At 35.5% G+C, this 24,456-nt stretch overlaps 2 protein-coding genes across 2 annotated transcripts; one reads left to right on the top strand and one right to left on the bottom strand.

Moving 5' to 3' along the window:
* Positions 1-19,212: 19,212 nt before the first annotated feature.
* LOC139851726 (auxin-induced protein 22D-like) lies at positions 19,213-20,116 on the top strand. The gene is made up of 2 exons (XM_071840879.1): positions 19,213-19,482; positions 19,578-20,116. The coding sequence occupies exons 1-2, from the start codon at positions 19,307-19,309 to the stop codon at positions 19,948-19,950; spliced, it is 549 nt and encodes a 182-aa protein (XP_071696980.1). The 5' UTR covers positions 19,213-19,306; the 3' UTR covers positions 19,951-20,116.
* A 678-nt stretch (positions 20,117-20,794) lies between these two features.
* LOC139853883 (uncharacterized) lies at positions 20,795-21,691 on the bottom strand. Its single transcript, XM_071843224.1, has one exon. The coding sequence runs from the start codon at positions 21,689-21,691 to the stop codon at positions 20,795-20,797; it is 897 nt and encodes a 298-aa protein (XP_071699325.1).
* Between the last annotated feature and the right edge of the window lie 2,765 nt (positions 21,692-24,456).

Below are 24,456 nucleotides of genomic sequence, written 5' to 3'. Positions count from 1 at the left end.
CGGATTCACTAGGGCGCGTGTAGTTCGGCCAATCTCGATTGTTGTGCGGTGGAGGTGGTGAGTCGTGTGTGGTTGCGGATTCACTAAGGCGCGTGTAGTTTTCGGCCAGCCTTCGTGTCGTGTGATCTATCGGTTGTTTTATGCACCGATGGTGGGGTCGTAAGGACCATGATGTTTGATCTATCAGTTGTTTTATACACCGATGGTGGGGTCGTAAGGACCATGATGTTTGATCTATTGGTTGTTTTATACGCCAATGGTGGGGTCGCGAGGACCATTTTGGTGTGAATTGTGATGCAATAGTCGTATTTTGCTCATGTGTTTGCGGTAGTTTCATATTAGACGTGTTTGCGCACTACAAGGGATGTTAAGTGGTAAGTGTTATCCGTTAGATCTCACTTTTATTTGGTCTTCATCGGTTAGATGGTTGACTTTAGTTTGGGACGTGTTTACTTTTAGCATTGTACTTGGTATGGTACGCTAAGGGTTGATATCTCGGTACGAGATTGGTGGATTTTTCCCGATATGAGGGATTGAGCAAGTTTTAGTGCTCGGATTTGTGGGCTTGATAAATCGTGAATGACGATTTAGTTGTTAAGGGTAACTCTATGAGAAGAATTGCCTAGAGGAGTTGGAAGGATACGTGGAGGATTCGCGTATTATAAGTGATCGTTATAGACTTCGGATGTCGCGTGTATTACACGGCTCGAAATGCGTGCAAGTATGTAATTAGTTAATGAATTAATCTTCGGGTGAATGAGGAATGTGTTGGAAGTTGGATTGGAATGATTGTTTGAGAACCATCGAGTGTAGGTTCGATTTGGTTAAGTGATTAGGATCACGAAGACGTGATTGAATCTAAGTGGGGGAGAGTTGAAACACCCCATTTTTCCCCGTACATGATTTATAGGTGTACCGTGCATGTACGATAGGTGTAAGAAGGCTTCGGGACATGTTCAAGGGTTAAAGTCTTTTATATGAGAAAAGGAGTCGGGTCATGTTGTATGTCGCGGCGCGACATAGAAGGCCGCGGCGCGGCAATTAACTGGAATCGGGATCAGGAGGCATGTAAACAAGGGCACCAGACCACGGTTTATCTCGCAGCGCAGAGAAGGGTGCCGCGGCGCGGCATTCAGCTGATTTCAATTCCAGGAGGCATGTTAAGGCAACCACCAGAATACGTTGTAGGTCGCGGAGCGACGATTAAGGCAGCGGCGTGGCAATCTGGGCGGACTGGTGTAGTGACCCGAACTTTTCCATGTTTATATATATATTAAATGAAATTGTTATTTACATGATTAAGTGTTTCCAACATGTTAAGCAATCAAACTTGTTAAGACTTGATTAATTGAAATAGGTTTCATATAGACAATTGACCACCCAAGTTGATCGGTGATTCACGAACGTTAAAACTTGTAAAAACTATATGATGACATATATATGGATACATATATAGTTAACATGATATTATGATAATTAAACATATCATTAAGTATATTAACAATGAACTACATATGTAAAAACAAGACTACTAACTTAATGATTTTGAAACGAGACATATATGTAACGATTATCGTTGTAACGACATTTAATGTATATATATCATATTAAGAGATATTCATACATCATAATATCATGATATATAATAATTTAAAATCTCATTTGATATTATAAACATTGGGTTAACAACATTTAACAAGATCGTTAACCTAAAGGTTTCAAAACAACACTTACATGTAACGACTAACGATGACTTAACGACTCAGTTAAAATGTATATACATGTAGTGTTTTAATATGTATTCATACACTTTTGAAAGACTTCAAGACACTTATCAAAATACTTCTACTTAACAAAAATGCTTACAATTACATCCTCGTTCAGTTTCATCAACAATTCTACTCGTATGCACCCGTATTCGTACTCGTACAATACACAGCTTTTAGATATATGTACTATTGGTATATACACTCCAATGATCAGCTCTTAGCAGCCCATGTGAGTCACCTAACACATGTGGGAACCATCATTTGGCAACTAGCATGAAATATCTCATAAAATTACAAAAATATGAGTAATCATTCATGACTTATTTACATGAAAACAAAATTACATATCCTTTATATCTAATCCATACACCAACGACCAAAAACACCTAAAAACACTTTTATTCTTCAATTTTCTTCATCTAATTGATCTCTCTCAAGTTCTATCTTCAAGTTCTAAGTGTTCTTCATAAATTCCAAAAGTTCTAGTTTCATAAAATCAAGAATACTTCCAAGATTGCAAGTTTACTTCCAAGTTTTCTAAATCTATTCCAAGTAATCATCCAAGATCAAGAAACCTTAGTTACTTACAGTAGGTTATCTTTATAATACAAGGTAATAATCATATTCAAACTTTAATTCAATTTCTATAACTATAACAATCTTATTTCGAGTGAAAATCTTACTTGAACTGTTTTCGTGTCATGATTCTGCTTCAAGAACTTTCAAGATATCCAAGGATCCTTTGAAGCTAGATCCATTTTTCTCATTTACAGTAGATTTATCCAAGGAACTTGAGGTAGTAATGATGTTCATAACATCATTCGATTCATACATATAAAGCTATCTTATTCGAAGGTTTAAACTTGTAATCACTAGAACATAGTTTAGTTAATTCTAAACTTGTTCACAAATAAAAGTTAATCCTTCTAACTTGACTTTTAAAATCAACTAAACACATGTTCTATATCTATATGATATGCTAACTTAATGATTTAAACCCTGGAAACACGAAAAACACCGTAAAACCGGATTTACGCCGTTGTAGTAACACCGCGGGCTGTTTTGGGTTAGTTAATTAAAAACTATGATAAACTTTGATTTAAAAGTTTTTATTCTGGGAAAATTATTTTTATTATGAACATGAAACTATATCCAAAAATCATGGTTAAACTCAAAGTGGAAGTATGTTTTCTAAAATGGTCATCTAGACGTCGTTCTTTCGACTGAAATGACTACCTTTACAAAAACGACTTGTAACTTATTTTTCCGACTATAAACCTATACTTTTTCTATTTAGATTCATAAAATAGAGTTCAATATAAAACCATAGCAATTTGATTCACTCAAAACGGATTTAAAATAAAGAAGTTATGGGTAAAACAAGATTGGATAATTTTTCTCATTTTAGCTACGTGAAAATTGGTAACAAATCTATTCCAACCATAACTTAATCAACTTGTATTGTATATTATGTAATCTTGAGATACCATGGACACGTATACAATATTTCGACCTATCATGTCGACACATCTATATATATTTCGAAACAACCATAGACACTCTATATGTGAATGTTGGAGTTAGCTATACAGGGTTGAGGTTGATTCCAAAATATATATAGTTTGAGTTGTGATCAATACTGAGATATGTATACACTGGGTCGTGGATTGATTCAAGATAATATATATATCGATTTATTTCTGTACATCTAACTGTGGACAACTAGTTGTAGGTTACTAACGAGGACAGCTGACTTAATAAACTTAAAACATCAAAATGTATTAAAACTGTTGTAAATATATTTTGAACATACTTTGATATATATGTATATATTGTTATAGGTTCGTGAATCAACCAGTGGCCAAGTCTTACTTCCCGACGAAGTAAAAATCTGTGAAAGTGAGTTATAGTCCCACTTTTAAAATCTAATATTTTTGGGATGAGAATACATGCAGGTTTTATAAATGATTTACAAAATAGACACAAGTACGTGAAACTACATTCTATGGTTGAATTATCGAAATCGAATATGCCCCTTTTTATTAAGTCTGGTAATCTAAGAATTAGGGAACAGACACCCTAATTGACGCGAAAATCCTAAAGATAGATCTATTGGGCCTAACAAACCCCATCCAAAGTACCGGATGCTTTAGTACTTCGAAATTTATATCATATCCGAAGGGTGTCCCGGAATGATGGGGATATTCTTATATATGCATCTTGTTAATGTCGGTTACCAGGTGTTCACCATATGAATGATTTTTATCTCTATGTATGGGATGTGTATTGAAATATGAAATCTTGTGGTCTATTGTTACGATTTGATATATATAGGTTAAACCTATAACTCACCAACATTTTTGTTGACGTTTAAAGCATGTTTATTCTCAGGTGAATACTAAGAGCTTCCGCTGTTGCATACTAAAATAAGGACAAGATTTGGAGTCCGTGTTTGTATGATATTGTGTAAAAACTGCATTCAAGAAACTGATTTCGATGTAACATATTTGTATTGTAAACCATTATGTAATGGTCGTGTGTAACCAGGATATTTTAGATTATCATTATTTGATAATCTACGTAAAGATTTTTATACCTTTATTTATGAAATAAAGGTTATGGTTTGTTTTAAAAATGAATGCAGTCTTTGAAAAACGTCTCATATAGAGGTCAAAACCTCGCAACGAAATCAATTAATATGGAATGTTTTTAATCAATAAGAACGGGACATTTCAGTTGGTATCCGAGCGTTGGTCTTAGAGAACCAGAAAATTTGCATTGGTGTGTCTTATCAAGTTTGTTAGGATGCATTAGTGAGTCTGGACTTCGACCGTGTTTTCTTTAAAAATGATTGCTTAACATTTTTGTTGGAAACTATATACTATTAACATGTATATATTATGTGATATATTAATCTCTTAACATGTTTGATATTGTGTGATAGATGTCTACCTCTAGCACAAATCCCATTGACTCACCTAATAATAACGAAGAGTCGAATATATATTGGACTGATTCACAAGTTCCCGAAGAGGAACAAGAAGAAGAATCAGAAACGGAAGAAGAATCAGAACCGGAAGAGGAGGAACCGGAGGAGGAAATAGAACCGGTGAAGAAATAATAAAACGGTTAAGTAAAAGAAAATCCTCAACTAACCGACCAAGGTTAATTATGGTCAATGGTGTTTCCGCCAAGGAAGCAAAATATTGGGAGGATTACCAATTCTCCGATGAATCGGATTCCGACGAGAATTCCGATGATGTTATAGAAATTACCCCAACTAAATTTAAAAAGGGAAAAGAAAATAATAAGGGAAAGGGCATAAAAATAGAGAAATCTAATTCCAACCCCGATGAACTTTATATGTATCGTCAACCCCCGAAGTCCTTAAGTTGTAACAATGACCCGGGAACCTCTAAACCACCAGGTTTTTCTAAACCGTTGTGGAAAACGACAGCTAGTATTAGGGAAACATCATATATCCCTAGAAACTTGGCAAAACGAACCAAAACCGAAGAAGAAGAAACGAGCGAGTCGGAATAAGATAGTTGTATTCGTGTGGTGTAATATATGTAATATAGTGTGCTTATGCTTTATGATATATGTAAAAATTGCTTGTATTAATAAGTATTTTTTTATGAATCTAACTCTTGTCTATTTTACAGTATAAAAACACAAAATGGATAGACAACCCAATATTTTAAGAGACCTACCCGGAGACATGATTGATGAAATCTTGTCTAGAGTCGGTCAGAATTCTTCGGCACAACTATTTACTGCGAAATCAGTTTGTAAGACATTCGAAGAACGTTCCAAGAATGCCTTGGTTTATAAGAGACTTTCGTTTGAAAGATGGGGGATATCACATTGGGAAACCCATAAGTTACGATGTGTTTACTTTGACGCATATATTGCGGGGAACTCAAATGCTATTTTACTCAACGGGTTAAGAAATTATTTTGACTCAATGTATCCGAATATAGGACTTCATGATTTAGAAAAAGCGGCTAACATGCAACATAAAGAAGCATGCTATGCTTACGGGTTAGTAATGTTCGCTTCTCACCAAAGTGTGAAAAAGAACATCGGGCTACAACTATTAAACAAAACGTTCCCACAAGTGACGGAGTCGGTAATTGGGGTAAGAAATGGGGTTTTTAGGTTATTACGAGACTGTTGGTCATTACGTAACCTTCGCCCTTTTGACGACGTTACAACACGTTGTCATACTATCAGTCACAACGGTTACGTTCCGCAAGACCAAGGATGGAAAGTGGTATTAGTAAAACCAGAATGCATGACTTGTTTCTGGACGTATGAATTACGTGTCTTTGTTGCCTTTGCTGAACGCCTTATTTATTAACTAAAATTATCTTCGAAACTACTTTGTATCAAAGTTTTATGTGCTATATTTCATGGTATATGTAAAATAGCGGTATTGTAAGTTTGCAAGTTATTGTATAAAGGTTTGAATATGATTTTTTTTTTTTGTTGTGATTAGTTTTTCATATAGAATTGTAGTAGTTGAAATGGTATGTTAGCTACTAAGTATGAACTTAACGGGTAGGTACTACCCGAATTAAAGAGTATAAAACGCTAATATGAAGAAAGAGCTTTTATAAATAAGTTCATATTACGCTACGAAATACTATTGACTACTCTTGATATTCTATATGATTAACTCGTTTCATTTGACTATTTTGAAGGAAATGGAACCGACTACTCGACACACCTTGAATATGAGTGAAGAGGAATTTCGTGCTTTTCTAGCTTCAAACATAGCCGCAGTACAGGCTGCGTTACATACCAACAATAACCTTGGATCTAGCAGTGCAGGAAATCGTGTAGGATGCACCTACAAAGAATTCACTGCCTGCAAACCTTTGGAATTTGATGGAACCGAAGGACCGATCGGATTGAAACGGTGGACTGAGAAGGTCGAATCGGTGTTTGCCATAAGTAAGTGTACTGAAGAGGACAAAGTGAAGTACGCTACGCATACCTTCACAGGTTCTGCGTTAACATGGTGGAATACCTATCTAGAGCAAGTGGGACAAGATGATGCTTACGCACTACCGTGGTCAGCATTCAAGCACTTGATGAACGAGAAGTACTGTCCCAGAACCGAGGTCAATAAGCTCAAGACAGAAATTAGAGGGTTACGAACCCAAGGATTTGAAATTACCACGTACGAAAGACGATTCACAGAATTATGCCTATTGTGTCCGGGAGCGTTCGAAGATGAGGAAGAGAAGATCGACGCGTTTGTGAAAGGATTGCCGGAAAGAATCCAAGAAGATATAAGTTCACACGAGCCCGCCTCCATACAACAGGCATGTAGAATGGCTCACAAACTAGTTAACCAGATTGAGGAAAGAATTAAAGAACAGACGGCTGAAGAGGCCAATGTGAAGCAAGTCAAAAGAAAGTGAGAGGAAAATGGTGATAAGAATCACCAATACAACAACAACAGCAATTACAACAATAATCGCAACAATTATCCCAACAATCGCAACATCAATCGCAACTACAACAAACGGCCCAACAACAACAACAACAACAACAACAACAACAACAACAACAACAACAACAACAACAGCAACTACAACAATCATCCCAACAACAATAACAACCGTAACAACAACAACAACAATCAGAAGCAGCTATGCCAAAGGTGTGAAAAGTATCACTCGGGGTTCTGCACCAAATTTTGCAACAAGTGTAAAAGAAATGGTCATAGCGCGGTGAAGTATGAGGTCTACGGACCAGGGGTTAACAGAACGAAAGGAACAAATGGTGTCGGAACGAGTAATGGCGGAGCAAGTAGTGTCGGAGCAAGTTATGCCAATGTAGTTTGTTATAAATGTGGAAAACCGGGCCACATTATTAGAAATTGCCCGAACCAGGAGAACACGAATGGACAAGGCCGCGGAAGAGTTTTCAATATTAATGCGGCAGAGGCACAGGAAGACCCGGAGCTTGTTACGGGTACGTTTCTTATTAACAATAAATCTGCTTACGTTTTATTTGATTCGGGTGCGGATAGAAGCTATATGAGTAGAGATTTTTGTGCTAAATTAAGTTGCCCATTGACGCCTTTGAATAGTAAATTTTTACTCGAATTAGAAAATGGTAAATTAATTTCAGCAGATAATATATGTCGGAATCGAGAAATTAAACTGGTTAGCGAAACATTTAAGATTGACTTGATACCAGTAGAGTTAGGGAGTTTTGATGTGATAATCGGTATGGACTGGTTGAAAGAAGTGAAAGCAGAGATCGTTTGTTACAAAAATGCAATTCGCATTATACGAGAAAAAGGAAAACCCTTAATGGTGTACGGAGAAAAGGGCAACACGAAGCTACATCTTATTAGTAATTTGAAGGCACAAAAACTAATAAGAAAAGGTTGCTATGCTGTTCTAGCACACGTCGAGAAAGTACAAACTGAAGAAAAGAGCATCAATGATGTTCCCGTCGCAAAAGAATTTCCCGGTGTATTTCCGAAAGAATTACCGGGATTACCCCCACATCGATCATTGAATTTCAAATAGATCTTGTACCAGGAGCTGCACCAATAGCTCGTGCTCCTTACAGACTCGCACCCAGTGAGGTGAAAGAACTGCAAAGTCAATTACAAGAACTTTTAGAACGTGGTTTCATTCGACCAAGCACATCACCGTGGGGAGCTCCTGTTTTGTTTGTCAAGAAGAAAGATGGTACATTCAGGTTGTGTATCGACTACCGAGAGTTGAACAAACTTACCATCAAGAACCTCTACCCACTACCGAGAATCGACGACTTATTTGATCAACTACAAGGCTCGTCTGTTTATTCAAAGATTGACTTACGTTCCGGGTATCATCAAATGCGGGTAAAAGAAGATGATATTCCAAAGACTGCTTTTAGGACGCGTTATGGTCATTACGAGTTTATGGTTATGCCGTTTGGATTGACTAACGCATCAGCTGTGTTCATGGACCTTATGAACCGAGTGTGTGGACCATACCTTGACAAGTTTGTCATTGTTTTCATTGATGACATACTTATTTACTCAAAGAATGACCAAGAACACGGTGAACATTTGAAAAAGGTGTTAGAAGTATTGAGGAAGGAAGAATTGTACGCTAAGTTTTCAAAGTGTGCATTTTGGTTGGAAGAAGTTCAATTCCTCGGTCACATAGTGAACAAAGAAGGTATTCAGGTGGATCCAGCAAAGATTGAAACCGTTGAAAAGTGGGAAACCTCGAAAACTCCGAAACACATACGCCAGTTTTTAGGACTAACTGGTTACTACAGAAGGTTCATCCAAGACTTTTCCAGAATAGCAAAACCCTTGACTGCATTAACGCATAAAGGGAAGAAATTTGAATGGAAGGATGAACAAGAGAAAGCGTTGCAGTTATTGAAGAAAAAGCTAACTACGGCACCTATATTGTCATTGCCTGAAGGGAATGATGATTTTGTGATTTATTGTGACGCATCAAAGCAAGGTCTCGATTGTGTATTAATGCAACGAACAAAGGTGATTGCTTATGTGTCTAGACAATTGAAGATTCACGAACAAAATTATACGACGCATGATTTGGAATTAGGCGCGGTTGTTTTTGCATTAAAGACTTGGAGGCACTACTTATATGGGGTCAAAAGTATTATATATACCGACCACAAAAGTCTTCAACACATATTTAATCAGAAACAACTGAATATGAGGCAGCGTAGGTGGATTGAATTGTTGAATGATTACGACTTTGAGATTCGTTACCACCCGGGGAAGGCAAATGTGGTAGCCGACGCCTTGAGCAGGAAGGACAGAGAACCCATTCGAGTAAAATCTATGAATATAATGATTCACAATAACCTTACTACTCAAATAAAGGAGGCACAACAAGGAGTTTTAAAAAAGGAAAATTTAAAGGATGAAATACCCAAAGGATCGGAGAAGCATCTTAATATTCGGGAAGACGGAACCCGGTATAGGGCTGAAAGGATTTGGGTACCAAAATTTGGAGATATGAGAGAAATGGTACTTAGAGAAGCTCATAAAACCAGATACTCAATACATCCCGGAACGGGGAAGATGTACAAGGATCTCAAGAAACATTTTTGGTGGCCGGGTATGAAAGCCGATGTTGCTAAATACATAGGAGAATATTTAACGTGTTCTAAGGTCAAAGCTGAGCATCAGAAACCATCAGGTCTACTTCAACAACCCGAAATCCCGGAATGGAAATGGGAAAACATTACCATGGATTTCATCACTAAATTGCCAAGGACTGCAAGTGGTTTTGATACCATTTGGGTAATAGTTGATCGTCTCACCAAATCAGCACACTTTCTGCCAATAAAAGAAGATGACAAGATGAAGAAGTTAGCACGACTGTATTTGAAGGAAGTCGTCTCCAGACATGGAATACCAATCTCTATTATCTCTGATAGGGATGGCAGATTTATTTTAAGATTCTGGCAGACATTACAGCAAGCATTAGGAACTCGTCTAGACATGAGTACTGCCTATCATCCACAAACTGATGGGCAGAGCAAAAGGACGATACAAACGCTTGAAGACATGCTACGAGCATGTGTTATTGATTTTGGAAACAGTTGGGATCGACATCTACCGTTAGCAGAATTTTCCTACAACAACAGCTACCATTCAAGCATTGAGATGGCGCCATTTGAAGCACTTTATGGTAGAAAGTGCAGGTCTCCGATTTGTTGGAGTGAAGTGGGGGATAGACAGATTATGGGTCCGGAGATAATACAAGAAACTACCGAGAAGATCATCCAAATTCAACAACGGTTGAAAACCGCCCAAAGTCGACAAAAGAGCTACGCCGACATTAAAATAAAAGACATAGAATTTGAAATTGGAGAGATGGTCATGCTTAAAGTTGCACCTTGAAAAGGCGTTGTTCGATTTGGCAAACGAGGGAAATTAAATCCAAGGTATATTGGACTATTCAAGATTATTGATCGTGTCGGACCAGTAGCTTACCGACTTGAGTTACCTCAACAACTCGCGGCTGTACATAACACTTTTCACGTCTCGAATTTGAAGAAATGTTTTGCTAAAGAAGATCTCACTATTTCGTTAGATGAAATCCAAATCAACGAAAAACTTCAATTCATCGAAGAACCCGTCGAAATAATGGATCGTGAGGTTAAAAGACTTAAGCAAAACAAGATACCAATTGTTAAGGTTCGATGGAATGCTCGTAGAGGACCCGAGTTCACCTGGGAATGAGAAGATCAGATGAAGAAGAAATACCCGCATTTATTTCCAGAAGATACGTCAACACCTCCAACTGCTTAAAATTTCGGGACGAAATTTATTTAACGGGTAAGTACTGTAGTGACCCGAACTTTTCCATGTTTATATATATATTAAATGAAATTGTTATTTACATGATTAAGTGTTTCCAACATGTTAAGCAATCAAACTTGTCAAGACTTGATTAATTGAAATAGGTTTCATATAGACAATTGACCACCCAAATTGACCGGTGATTCACGAACGTTAAAACTTGTAAAAACTATATGATGACATATATATGGATACATATATAGTTAACATGATATTATGATAATTAAACATATCATTAAGTATATTAACAATGAACTACATATGTAAAAACAACACTACTAACTTAATGATTTTGAAACGAGACATATATATAACGATTATCGTTGTAACGACATTTAATGTATATATATCATATTAAGAGATATTCATACATCATAATATCATGATAATATAATAATTTAAAATCTCATTTGATATTATAAACATTGGGTTAACAACATTTAACAAGATCGTTAACCTAAAGGTTTCAAAACAACACTTACATGTAACGACTAACGATGACTTAACGACTCAGTTAAAATGTATATACATGTAGTGTTTTAATATGTATTCATACACTTTTGAAAGACTTCAAGACACTTATCAAAATACTTCTACTTAACAAAAATGCTTACAATTACATCCTCGTTCAGTTTCATCAACAATTCTACTCGTATGCACCCGTATTCGTACTCGTACAATACACAGCTTTTAGATGTATGTACTATTGATATATACACTCCAATGATCAGATCTTAGCAGCTCATGTGAGTCACCTAACACATGTGGGAACCATCATTTGGCAACTAGCATGAAATATCTCATAAAATTACAAAAATATGAGTAATCATTCATGACTTATTTACATGAAAACAAAATTACATATCCTTTATATCTAATCCATACACCAACGACCAAAAACACCTAAAAACACTTTTATTCTTCAATTTTCTTCATCTAATTGATCTCTCTCAAGTTCTATCTTCAAGTTCTAAGTGTTCTTCATAAATTCCAAAAGTTCTAGTTTCATAAAATCAAGAATACTTCCAAGATTGCAAGTTTACTTCCAAGTTTTCTAAATCCATTCCAAGTAATCATCCATGATCAAGAAACCTTTGTTACTTATAGTAGGTTATCTTTATAATACAAGTTAATAATCATATTCAAACTTTAATTCAATTTCTATAACTATAACAATCTTATTTCGAGTGAAAATCTTACTTGAACTGTTTTCGTGTCATGATTCTGCTTCAAGAACTTTCAAGCCATCCAAGGATCCTTTGAAGCTAGATCCATTTTTCTCATTTCCAGTAGGTTTATACAAGGAACTTGAGGTAGTAATGATGTTCATAACATCATTCGATTCATACATATAAAGCTATCTTATTCGAAGGTTTAAACTTGTAATCACTAGAACATAGTTTAGTTAATTCTAAACTTGTTCGCAAATAAAAGTTAATCCTTCTAACTTGACTTTTAAAATCAACTAAACACATGTTCTATATCTATATGATATGCTAACTTAATGATTTAAAACCTGAAAACATGAAAAACACCGTAAAATCGGATTTACGCCGTTGTAGTAACACCGCGGGCTGTTTTGGGTTAGTTAATTAAAAACTATGATAAACTTTGATTTAAAAGTTGTTATTCTAGGAAAATGATTTTTATTATGAACATGAAACTATATCCAAAAATCATGGTTAAACTCAAAGTGAAAGTATGTTTTCTAAAATGGTCATCTAGACGTCATTCTTTCGACTGAAATGACTACCTTTACAAAAATGACTTGTAACTTATTTTTCCGAATATAAACCTATACTTTTTCTGTTTAAATTCATAAAATAGAGTTCAATATGAAACCATAGCAATTTGATTCACTCAAAACGGATTTAAAATGAAGAAGTTATGGGTAAAACAAGATTGGATAATTTTTCTCATTTTAGCTACGTGAAAATTGGTAACAAATCTATTCCAACCATAACTTAATCAACTTGTATTGTATATTATGTAATCTTGAGATACCATGGACACGTATACAATATTTCGACCTATCATGTCGACACATCTATATATATTTCGGAACAACCATAGACACTCTATATGTGAATGTTGGAGTTAGCTATACAGGGTTGAGGTTGATTCCAAAATATATATAGTTTGAGTTGTGATCAATACTGAGATATGTATACACTGGGTCGTGGATTGATTCAAGATAATATATATCGATTTATTTCTGTACATCTAACTGTGGACAACTAGTTGTAGGTTACTAACGAGGACAGCTGACTTAATAAACTTAAAACATCAAAATGTATTAAAAGTGTTGTAAATATATTTTGAACATACATTGATATATATGTATATATTGTTATAGGCTCGTGAATCAACCAGTGGCCAAGTCTTACTTCCCGACGAAGTAAAAATCTGTGAAAGTGAGTTATAGTCCCACTTTTAGAATCTAATATTTTTGGGATGAGAATACATGCAGGTTTTATAAATGATTTACAAAATAGACACAAGTACGTGAAACTACATTCTATGGTTGAATTATCGAAATCGAATATGCCCCTTTTTATTAAGTCTGGTAATCTAAGAATTAGGGAACAGACACCCTAATTGACGCGAATCCTAAAGATAGATCTATTTGGCCTAACAAACCCCATCCAAAGTACCAGATGCTTTAGTACTTCGAAATTTATATCATATCCGAAGGGTGTCCCGGAATGATGGGGATATTCTTATATATGCATCTTGTTAATGTCGGTTACCAGGTGTTCACCATATGAATGATTTTTATCTCTATGTATGGGATGTGTATTGAAATATGAAATCTTGTGGTCTATTGTTACGATTTGATATATATAGGTTAAACCTATAACTCACCAACATTTTTGTTGACGTTTAAAGCATGTTTATTCTCAGGTGAATACTAAGAGCTTCCGCTATTGCATACTAAAATAAGGACAAGATTTGGAGTCCGTGTTTGTATGATATTGTGTAAAAACTGCATTCAAGAAACTGATTTCGATGTAACATATTTGTATTGTAAACCATTATGTAATGGTCGTGTGTAAACAGGATATTTTAGATTATCATTATTTGATAATCTACGTAAAGCTTTTTAAACCTTTATTTATGAAATAAAGGTTATGGTTTGTTTTAAAAATGAATGCAGTCTTTGAAAAACGTCTCATATAGAGGTCAAAACCTCGCAACGAAATCAATTAATATGGAACGTTTTTAATCAATAAGAACGGGACATTTCAACTGGTACCAGTTTTGTGATTTTAAAAGATGTTCAAGGGCATTTTGGTCATTTTGCGTTTGAGCCAGATTTGAGATCTTAATCTCATCCAACCATTTCATTTTCCTTTATTTCTTTTTCCTTTTCTTTCTATTTTTCCTCTCAAAACTTCAAACCCCAATTGATTCAAAGGGATTTTTGGAAAGGAAGAAGCGGGTTTTGATCAAAGGCGTAAGAGGCAACTTTGTTCTCCTCGTTCTTGGCTTCAAGGTGATACTAGCGGTAAGCTCTAACTCCGAATTTCGTTTTCATGTTCTTCATCTAAATTTAGGGCTTTTGATTGTATGTTCATACATGGAACCCCATTAGTTGTTAATGGAAGATAATAACTAGGATTCGAGTTTATTAGTGTTGGAGGCGGGTTTTGGGTTGGTTATTGATTTAGCCTTGTTTAGGGCTTTAAATTGAGTGTAATCACTATGATTAGTGATTATGGAAGTGTTGAAACTCATTTGGGTGTGTTTGGTTGACTAATTTTGTAATGGGTCAAAATTAGGGCTTTGGTGTCAAATTAGGCAAGACAAGTGTTTAACGCTTGTGTTCGGGTTTAATTAGATTATTATGACCATTGTCACTAGTGTTAGTGACTATTGGTTAGTTTGAGCGCGGTTTGTGCTTGGAGGTGCATTTGGGTCGAGATTGCACTAGTTGTCAATTTGGGTTGGTTTGTAAATCCTCCCTAATTGTGTTGTTGTATTTGTGATAATGGAATAGGTACATTCCATTGGCGAGTTGCGGATTATTCGGTGGCATTCATCAAGGCGACAAGGTGAGTATTAACATCCTATGTGCATATGTATGTGTAGGATGGGTGCGGGTCAGGTGGAGTGGTTCTCGGTTATAGAGCCCACTTCACATATAGGTGGGTTTGATGGACTTGTGTATAGGTCCAATTGGCACGGTTGTGCGCTTTGGTTGACCACATTTGGCGAGGTGCACACTTTTTGTGTACGTTATCATAGGTGCTTGTGATGCGAATTATATAACCCCAATGGCGAAGGGTTGGTATTGAGTTGCGGATGAGTAACCCCGATGACGTGGGTTTTGATATTGAGAAGTGAGTGGAATAATTATGCGTGTACGTATATAATGTATTTATTTGTGTAGTATGAATGTGGTATTGTCGTGGTGTTTAAGACACCACATTCTAAGTAACGAGTAGTATTGTTGCGGTGTTCAAGACACTACTCATTGGTTGATTGACATGTGGTATTGTCGCGGTGTTTATGACACCACATTGTCATGGGAGTGGATGCCGCAGTGTTCAAGGCACCACTCATTGGTTTGATTGACATGTGGTATTGTCGCGGTGTTTAAGACACCACATTGTCATGGGAGTGGATGTCGCGGTGTTTAAGACACCACTCATTGTTTGGATTGACATGTGGAATCGTCGCGGTGTTCAAGACGCCACATTGTCATGGGGGTGAGTTAGTCGCGTTGTTCAAGACATCACCCGGGGGATTAGTGATTACGCGGTGTTTAAGTAACACTAATGGATGTTATGAACTCCGACGGTCTTTTACGAGTACCGTTCCCTTGTACGATTGGTTAACCATGGTTGTGTGTTGTGATGTAGCTAACCCTCCGGGTGTAGCTTTTTGGCGTTGTTCACATCGTCGTTGGTGAACTTATATTTGTTGTTATTTTAGCTTGTTGTTTAGTGATCGTACGGTATGCTTAGCTTAGCCTGCCTTTATGCTTGGATGCTCCGGTATGCGTTATTTGATTACTTCTGTGGCGTGTCCATTTTATGCATATATATGTAAGTAGTATATTCTCACTCACTAAGCGTTAGGTTACCCTCTCGTTGTTACATTTTTATAGATTTGCATGGAGGAGGTGGCTCGGGTAAGCGTGGGGACTAGTGGACTTGTGTAGTTTGCTTTAGAAGGCGTGCTTTTTATTGATTAGGATTGGGTAGCGTATCCCCAATCACCATGCTCGGTTTTGTTCGAATATTTAAACTATGTATTAAATGTTTTAAAGCTTATTGAACTTATTATTGTGTTAAAGATGTTTTTGGAAACATAAATGGGACCTAAATATTAATGTATTAAAGAAAAAATTTTACGGACCGGTTTAAATACGGGTTGGGTTGTTTCATAAGAACCTGCTTTTAATCATAATTTTCTCGTGAAGCGAACCTTGATTACGTTAACTAGTCTAAGGTAGTTAAATTATTTTTTACGAGTACTCCGACTCTGATAAATAATTATTAAGAGAAACCATGATACAAACGTTGAGTTGTAATATGTTGAATTTAATAATTTGCTTGAATTCTAATGGACTAATTAGAGTGCGACATGTGGCGCGACAATCACATGTGATTGAAAAAAAATAATTTCAGAAAAAAACTTTTTTTAAAAAAAAAAAATTTTGAAAAAATCCAATCACATGTGATTGTAAAACCCAATCACATGTGATTGTAAAACACAATCACATGTGATTCTGCATGTCAAATCCAATCACATGTGACTGGAAAAAAAATTCAAAATTTTAAAAAAAAAAAAAATATTCAATCGGAAACAGACTTTAATTCGGTGATTTGATCAAGTTTGTTAGCGTTTCGTGATCATATCTTCAAATTTTCAGACTTTAATTCGGTGATTTGATTAAGTTTTGATCAAAAACTTGGTGTTTAAAGGTTTTAGCACAAACTTACTGAAATTATTCATTTTACTAAAAAAAAAAAAAATTCAATCACATGTGATTGGATTTGACATGCAGAATCACATGTGATTGAGTTTTATAATCACATGTGATTGGCATGCATAATCACATGTGATTTACTGATGTCAAATTTAATCACATGTGATTGAAAAAAAAATTTTAAAAAAAAAAATTTGAAAAAAAAAATTCGAAAAAAAAATTTAATTTTTTTTTTAAGAGAATTTTTTTTTTTAATTTTTTTTGTCAATCACATGTGATTATCGCACCACGTATCACACTCTGATTCATCCATTGGATCTCAACTTAAAAATTAATTTCATTCCAATATCCCTCTACAAACGTTATATGGTTAACAAATTTACTCCGTATCATATTTTCTTTTATTTATATAAATAACATGAAACTATGGTCTAAAAAAATTCAAGCGACCCAAAATCGACCCCATGCTCACATGTATGTGTACCGCGTTACACACAATAAATTCGATGGTCCCACCAATCAGTGATCCACCCATGAGCACTGTCATAATCATCCGACATAACGATGTCCAATGTCGCATGCTGGATCCTCTCATGTGGGACAATAATCTAACGGTCCAGCTAACAACACCATGTCAATATTAAAATCAATCTGTACTGTTGATGTCGAGGACCACACGGTGTACCATAACTAACGGTTGAGTTGTTCCTTTGTATTTAACGGCGATGTAACGTGACGCTCGTGTGACCAACATCTATATCTTTCCTATATCTGTGTAATATGACAAGGTGTCCCCCTTTTTAACAACCAATTTTCACGCGTTCAAAAAGTCAATATTTTGTGCATTTCACTTTAACTATGCGCTCATCGTATGATTATCTTTACTTGCATTTGAATAAACCCGTTTAACCGAGTTGGATCAATTCTAAAAAATTTTGTTAAAAATACCATATAATCATCATCAAGATATTCTAGTAGTCTAGTGATTGAAATCATGATATTTTCATTGCCTGATACATCTTTTGTATTCATAGAAAGAGTCTTAAATGGTCATTGGAATACTTCAATTTCTCTATATAAAAAAATTTCGTATTAAGTATCTTGCTACACATACCACCTCCTTATTTTTTTTTTTTTTTAAGTAAAGAATTTTACCCGGTAAATATGACCATCTCATTATATATACAAATCATATACTCGGGGAGTATATTCTCACTTTATGAGTTTATATATACAAAAATTTTGTTTGTGTTATATATTATTTGATGAAAATTATACTAATGAAAACACATTTAAACAATAATTCATTCATATACTACTTAAAGTTATTTTATCAGTTTGGTGTTAATTCTTGGTTTAAGATGTTTACCTTCGTATACTTTGCTTTGTTTTGTAGTTTTGCTATGGAGTATCTTGTTGGGCAGATTGTTTCGCTATGGTTAAATTGTGTGTTCTCGTTTACTTTTGTGCGGTTGTTATCTTTAGACTTTAGTTTTTATTTATTTGGTTGTTGCTTATGTGGTTCTTTTATAAGTTTGCAATTCTGAGTTTGAGATATGTAAATAAATTTTATAAACGTTATACTATTATGCAATGCAAATAACTAACAAAATACTAGTACTAAAACATTATCATTATACGAAGTATTTAGCAATGCAAATAATTATCAAATTACTAGTACTAAAAGATTATCATTATACAAAGTATTTAGCGAAACAAGTTATCATTGATTATGAGTTCTATCATTGAAAATTACTTGTGGCTAGTTTAGGATAATTTAGTCAGTAAAAAAAAAAAAAAAAAAAACATTTTTTGGTTGTAAGCTATGTTTGCCCCAATGGACAATAACAAAACATATGCATAAAGAGTTTTTTAAAATGTTGAATTTTCTCAAATTATTAAGTTCTATTCAATAATCTAACAAATTTTGCCCACATTCTTTTATTTACTGTTTGTTTTAGAAAAAATAAATTAAATAAATTATACTACGTACCTAAAGTCAATAAGACAGCGCGTGTACCTAGTGTGCAACTATCCATAAATCTACTACGAGTTTATTTTCCGTATCTTTTAAATTATGAAATTATGAAATTATGAATTATGAAGTTCATGCACAAGGTTATTTATATATACATCACATATCCTTCAATCTCAAAACCACACACAATCACCAATTTCCTCTCAAACTTTCAAGCCGGAAATTCAAGAAACAATATTTCTCCTTATTATATCATGGATCTTAATCTTAATTACAAAGCAACCGAGCTAAGATTAGCCCTTCCGGGAACCGATGACGTGCCGGAGATGAATACACCGACGACATCATCACCGATCAAAACTAACAAAAGAAGTTCGCCGGAGATTAGTCCAAATGAAACCAACGATTCAAGAACCATCCGACCAGCAAAGTAAGTAATCTAAATGATTAACCCATGAAAAAAAATTAATCTTTTTTTCATACCCACATGCAAAAACTTATATAAATTTGTTTCTTGATTTTCAGGACACAAGTAGTAGGGTGGCCGCCGGTGAAATCCTACCGGAAAATTGTATTACAAGAAAAGAATGTGGAGCATGAAATGGGGATGTATGTGAAAGTGAGTATGGATGGAGCGCCATATTTAAGAAAGATTGATTTGAAAGTGTATAAAAGTTATGAGGAGTTATTGAAGGGTATGGAAGACATGTTTTTATGCATTATTGGGTTGTACATTGAGAATGAAAAGTTGTACAATGGATTAAAGCATGTAGCAACTTATGAAGATAAAGATGGTGATTGGATGCTTGTTGGAGATGTACCATGGGAGATGTTTGTTACTTCTTGTAAAAGACTTAGAATCATGAAAGGGCATGAAGCTAGAGGGATGAATTTGTAATTTACTAGCTTAAAAATTACTGTAATACAAAAACTTGTAATATAGTTTTATCCACAATGTGTAGCTTTAACTGTCTTTTTAATGCATATATACAGAGAATTAGAGAGATTTTTATATATGAAAGTATACAAATCTGTACACATTTTTTCTTCCTCGTGTTCAGTTTTGGATTTTACCCGGTAAATATAACCATCTCATTATATATACAAATCATATACTCGGGGAGTATATTCTCACTTTATGAGTTTATATATACAAAATTTTTGTTTGTGTTATATATTATTTGATGAAAATTATACTAATAAAAACACATTTAAATATTAATTCATTCATATACTACTTAAAGTTATTTTATCGGTTTGGTGTTAATTCTTGGTTTAAGATGTTTACCTTCGTATACTTTGCTTTGTTTTGTAGTTTTGCTATGGAGTATCTTGTTGGGCAGATTGTTTTGCTATGGTTAAATTGTGTGTTCTCGTTTACTTTTGTGCGGTTGTTATTTTTAGACTTTAGTTTTTATTTATTTGGTTGTTGCTTATGTGGTTCTTTTATAAGTTTGCAATTCTCAGTTTGAGATATGTAAATAAATTTTATAAACGTTATACTATTATGCAATGCAAATAACTAACAAAATACTAGTACTAAAACATTATCATTATACGAAGTATTTAGCAATGCAAATAATTAACAAATTACTAGTACTAAAAGATTATCATTATACAAAGTATTTTTTTTTTTTTTTTGTTGAAAGGCAAACAAATAATTTTTATTAATAAACCACAAGTACATTCAGATTGCAAATTAACATAATTTGCAAACTAAACAGACTCCTGGGACATACAGATTATCGAGCAAAAAACAGATCTAAGCCTATGATGCTGAGATAGCAAAACGAACTATTAAACAGATAGATTTGCGGATTTGATAAACAGGAACACCATTCGATTTTTGGATCTTTTAGTCTTTTTGAGATCCAATCAAAGCTTAGAATTTGAATCTCATTTAACAAAGAAGGAGCACACGAGTTCTTGTTTTTGAAGATCTTGGAGTTTCGATTCTTCCAAAGAATATAACCACATGTCCATTCGACCGCCCGCCATATATTCGCACCGAGTTCCGAATTACTTTGATTTACGATCCCTGCAAATGTTTTCGTGATACTCATGTAGACGTATTGCCCAAAACCCCACCACTTGTATACTCTCGACCAAACATCAAAAGCTAAATTGCAAAAGATTAGAGCATGCTCATTCGATTCCACGTCATTATCACAAATATGGCATCTCACCGAATGGAGATCTACCCCCGTTTTATAGAGTTCACTTAGTGTCGGTAATCTTTTTTTCCGTGCTCTCCATATGAAAACCTCCACCTTTTTTGGGACTAGATAGTTTCGCATTGTTTCGGGTTGACTTTTCTCACACGCGTAAACCTTCTCCATAATTATATTGTTTAGTTTTTTTGTTGTAAACACCCCGTTCGCTGCCATTTGCCACTTCCAAGGGACTGAGTCATTTCCGCTGCCGAGAGGATACCTATTTAATAATTCAATCAAGGTTGATAGCTCCGCCATGGTTCTGCCTGATGGTTCCCTACACCACTGCCAATTAAACTCGCAGTTTCCGTTTACCCACGTAACACGATCACTAACTTTGGCATCCTTGTCTTGATCAAATTGGAATAGCCAGTTAAACTTGGTTTGTAGACACGTTTCCCCTAGCCAATTTTCCTTCCAGAACATTGTTGTTGTTCCATCGCCCACCACTTTCTAAAAGGAGTCATGAAACTGAATTCCGTACTGTGATAGTGACATGCCTGCACGGATTATGTAGGACCAAGTGCTGCAAAAAGGAAATTGTGACGCAGAAAAATTATGGGTTAGACCGCCACATGGCCCATATATGCTAGTTATGACTTTGGCCCATAATGAGGAGGACTCATTATGGAACCGCCACCACCACTTGCATAATAAGGCGAGATTTTTGCAATTTAGTGAGCCTATATTAAGCCCACCGTCCGAATATGGAAGTAAAATACAATCCCATTTTACCCAAGCTATTTTTTTCCCTCCCCGGTGTTAACCCAAAAAAAGTCTCTCCTCACTCTCTCTAATTCTTTTAACACACAAGGCGGGGCACGGTATAACGAAAAGTAATACAATGGAAAACTCGAGAGAACAGATTTGATTAGTGTAACCCGACCACCGAAAGATATCGATCGTGCTTTCCAATCCGAAAGTTTGTCTTTGAATTTTTTGATGACCACATCCCAATCTTTCAATTTTTTCATTCGACAACCTATAGGGAGCTCGAGGTAAGTAAAGGGGAAGCTCCCTATTCTACACCCGAAGTGATGAGCAAGTGATGACAACTCATTAACATCTATGCCAACACCGTATAAGCAACTTTTCCCTATATTAACTTTCAATCCCGATGTCAATTCAAAGCACGTAAGGAGGTTCATAAGACTTCTCAAGTTTTCATAATTCCACTCCCCAAAGAAAATCGTGTCATCCGCGTATTGAAGGTGTAACACGATAACATTTTCTCTACCTACACTCGCTCCTTTGTATAATCCTATTTCAACCGCCGACTTCGCTAAGATGTTAAGACCTTCAACCGCTACTATAAAGAGAAACGGAGAAAGGGGATCCCCTTGTCTAACACCCCTTCTCATATGAAATTCATTTGTCGGCGACCCATTGACTAGAATCGAGATAGAGCTCGAACGAATGCATGCCATTATCCATTTAACCCATCTATTGCCAAACCCCATGCACATAATGACTTCTTCTAAATAATCCCAATCAAGGCTATCAAAGGCCTTCTCGAAATCAACTTTGAAAATCAATCCCTTCTTCTTGTTTCTATGGTAAAAATCAATGGTTTCGTTTGCGATTAGAACGCCATCTAAGATGTACCGCCCTTTTAGGAACGCGCTTTGCTCAAAGCCTACCACCGAAGGAATGACTCGCCGAATTCTATTTGAGAGTATCTTTGATAAAATCTTGTAGAAGCTTCCAATAAGGCTTATAGGGCGATAATCATTTAACCCGAGGGGATCTTTTATCTTGGGTATCAAGGAAATGAAGGATGCATTACACCCTTTCGATATTTCACCCTTCTCCCAAAACCAATGAATTGCACTCATTAGGTCGCCTTTTATCAAGTCCCAATACTCCTTGAAAAATCGCATATTGAAACCATCGGGACCCGGGGCCTTGTTACTTCCACAATCCTTTAGTGCTTCAAAAGTTTCCTCTTCCAAAAAAGGTAGCTCAAGTTCGACCTTTTGTCCCTCTGTCAGACACTGATAATTCAGCCCCCTCAACGAGGGTCTGCTATTTCCTTTTTTTTCGAATAATTTGCTGAAGTGATTAAACACAGCAATCTTAATGTCGTCCACATTCTCATTCCAGTTACCATTAATGACGAGTCCCCTGATGTTGTTTCGGTTATAATTTCTCTTGATAATCGAATAAAAAAACTCGAATTCTCGTCTCCTTCTACAATCCACTTGATTCTCGCCTTTTGTCGAAGCATATTTGCTTTGGAACTTTCTTTGCTTAACCATTTCTTCCTACAATCCATCCATTCTATTCTTTCATCTTCTGTTAGAATACGACTTTCAGCGACTACTTCCCAATTATCCACTTTTGACTTGATGTCTTTAATTTCATGGTCAAGATTGTCGCATTTCGAGATTTTCCATTCTTTAAGGGCATTCTTGACATTTTTCAACTTGTTACAGAACAAACAGTCCTTTATATAGCCTTCAATTTCCATGTTCCAAGCATCCTTAATGACTTTGTCGACACCCTCCATGTTAATCCATTCATTGAAGAACTTAAACGGTTTTGGTCCAAAGTCGACCAACCTATCTCTTAACATTATCGGGCAATGGTCCGAGAATTTCCTATCCAAAACAAGAGCGGATAAGTCATCCCATAGATTGAGAAAGTTTTCGGATGCAAGAAATCTATCAAGTTTACTCATCTTGATACCGTTGTTACAAACCCGGGTAAACTTTCTCCCTCCGAGAGGTATGTTCACAAGGTCATTGTTTTGTATGAAGTTATTGAAGCGTAATGCTCGACTTGGGATAAAAATACTATTGAATCTTTCGTCTTCCTCTCTTACCTCGTTGAAATCCCCACACAATAACCAACATGTATCTATTCTTTTCATTAACGCTTCAAGGGAATACCACATTCTTTTTTTGCCCGCATCATCATGGGGGCCATACACATTGACTACCACTGTTTCTTTGTTCAAACAAACCCATAGACCTTTAACCGCAATGAAGAATTCCCCTTCTACGAAATCATCTACACGGAAAGAACTATCATCCCAAAGAATCATTGAACCGCCAGAGTTGCCTATCGCATTCTTTTGAACTAATTTTATACTAGTATTCCACCACAGATTTTAAGCCCAAGCATTGCTAGTATTACCACTTTTGGTCTCTTGTATAGCAAGGATGTCGGGTTTTTCCCTCCTGTACAGA

Source organism: Rutidosis leptorrhynchoides, chromosome 6 (assembly GCF_046630445.1).
Source record: "Rutidosis leptorrhynchoides isolate AG116_Rl617_1_P2 chromosome 6, CSIRO_AGI_Rlap_v1, whole genome shotgun sequence".
NCBI classification, from domain to species: domain Eukaryota; kingdom Viridiplantae; phylum Streptophyta; class Magnoliopsida; order Asterales; family Asteraceae; genus Rutidosis; species Rutidosis leptorrhynchoides.
This window is presented reverse-complemented; position numbering and strand designations above follow the sequence as displayed.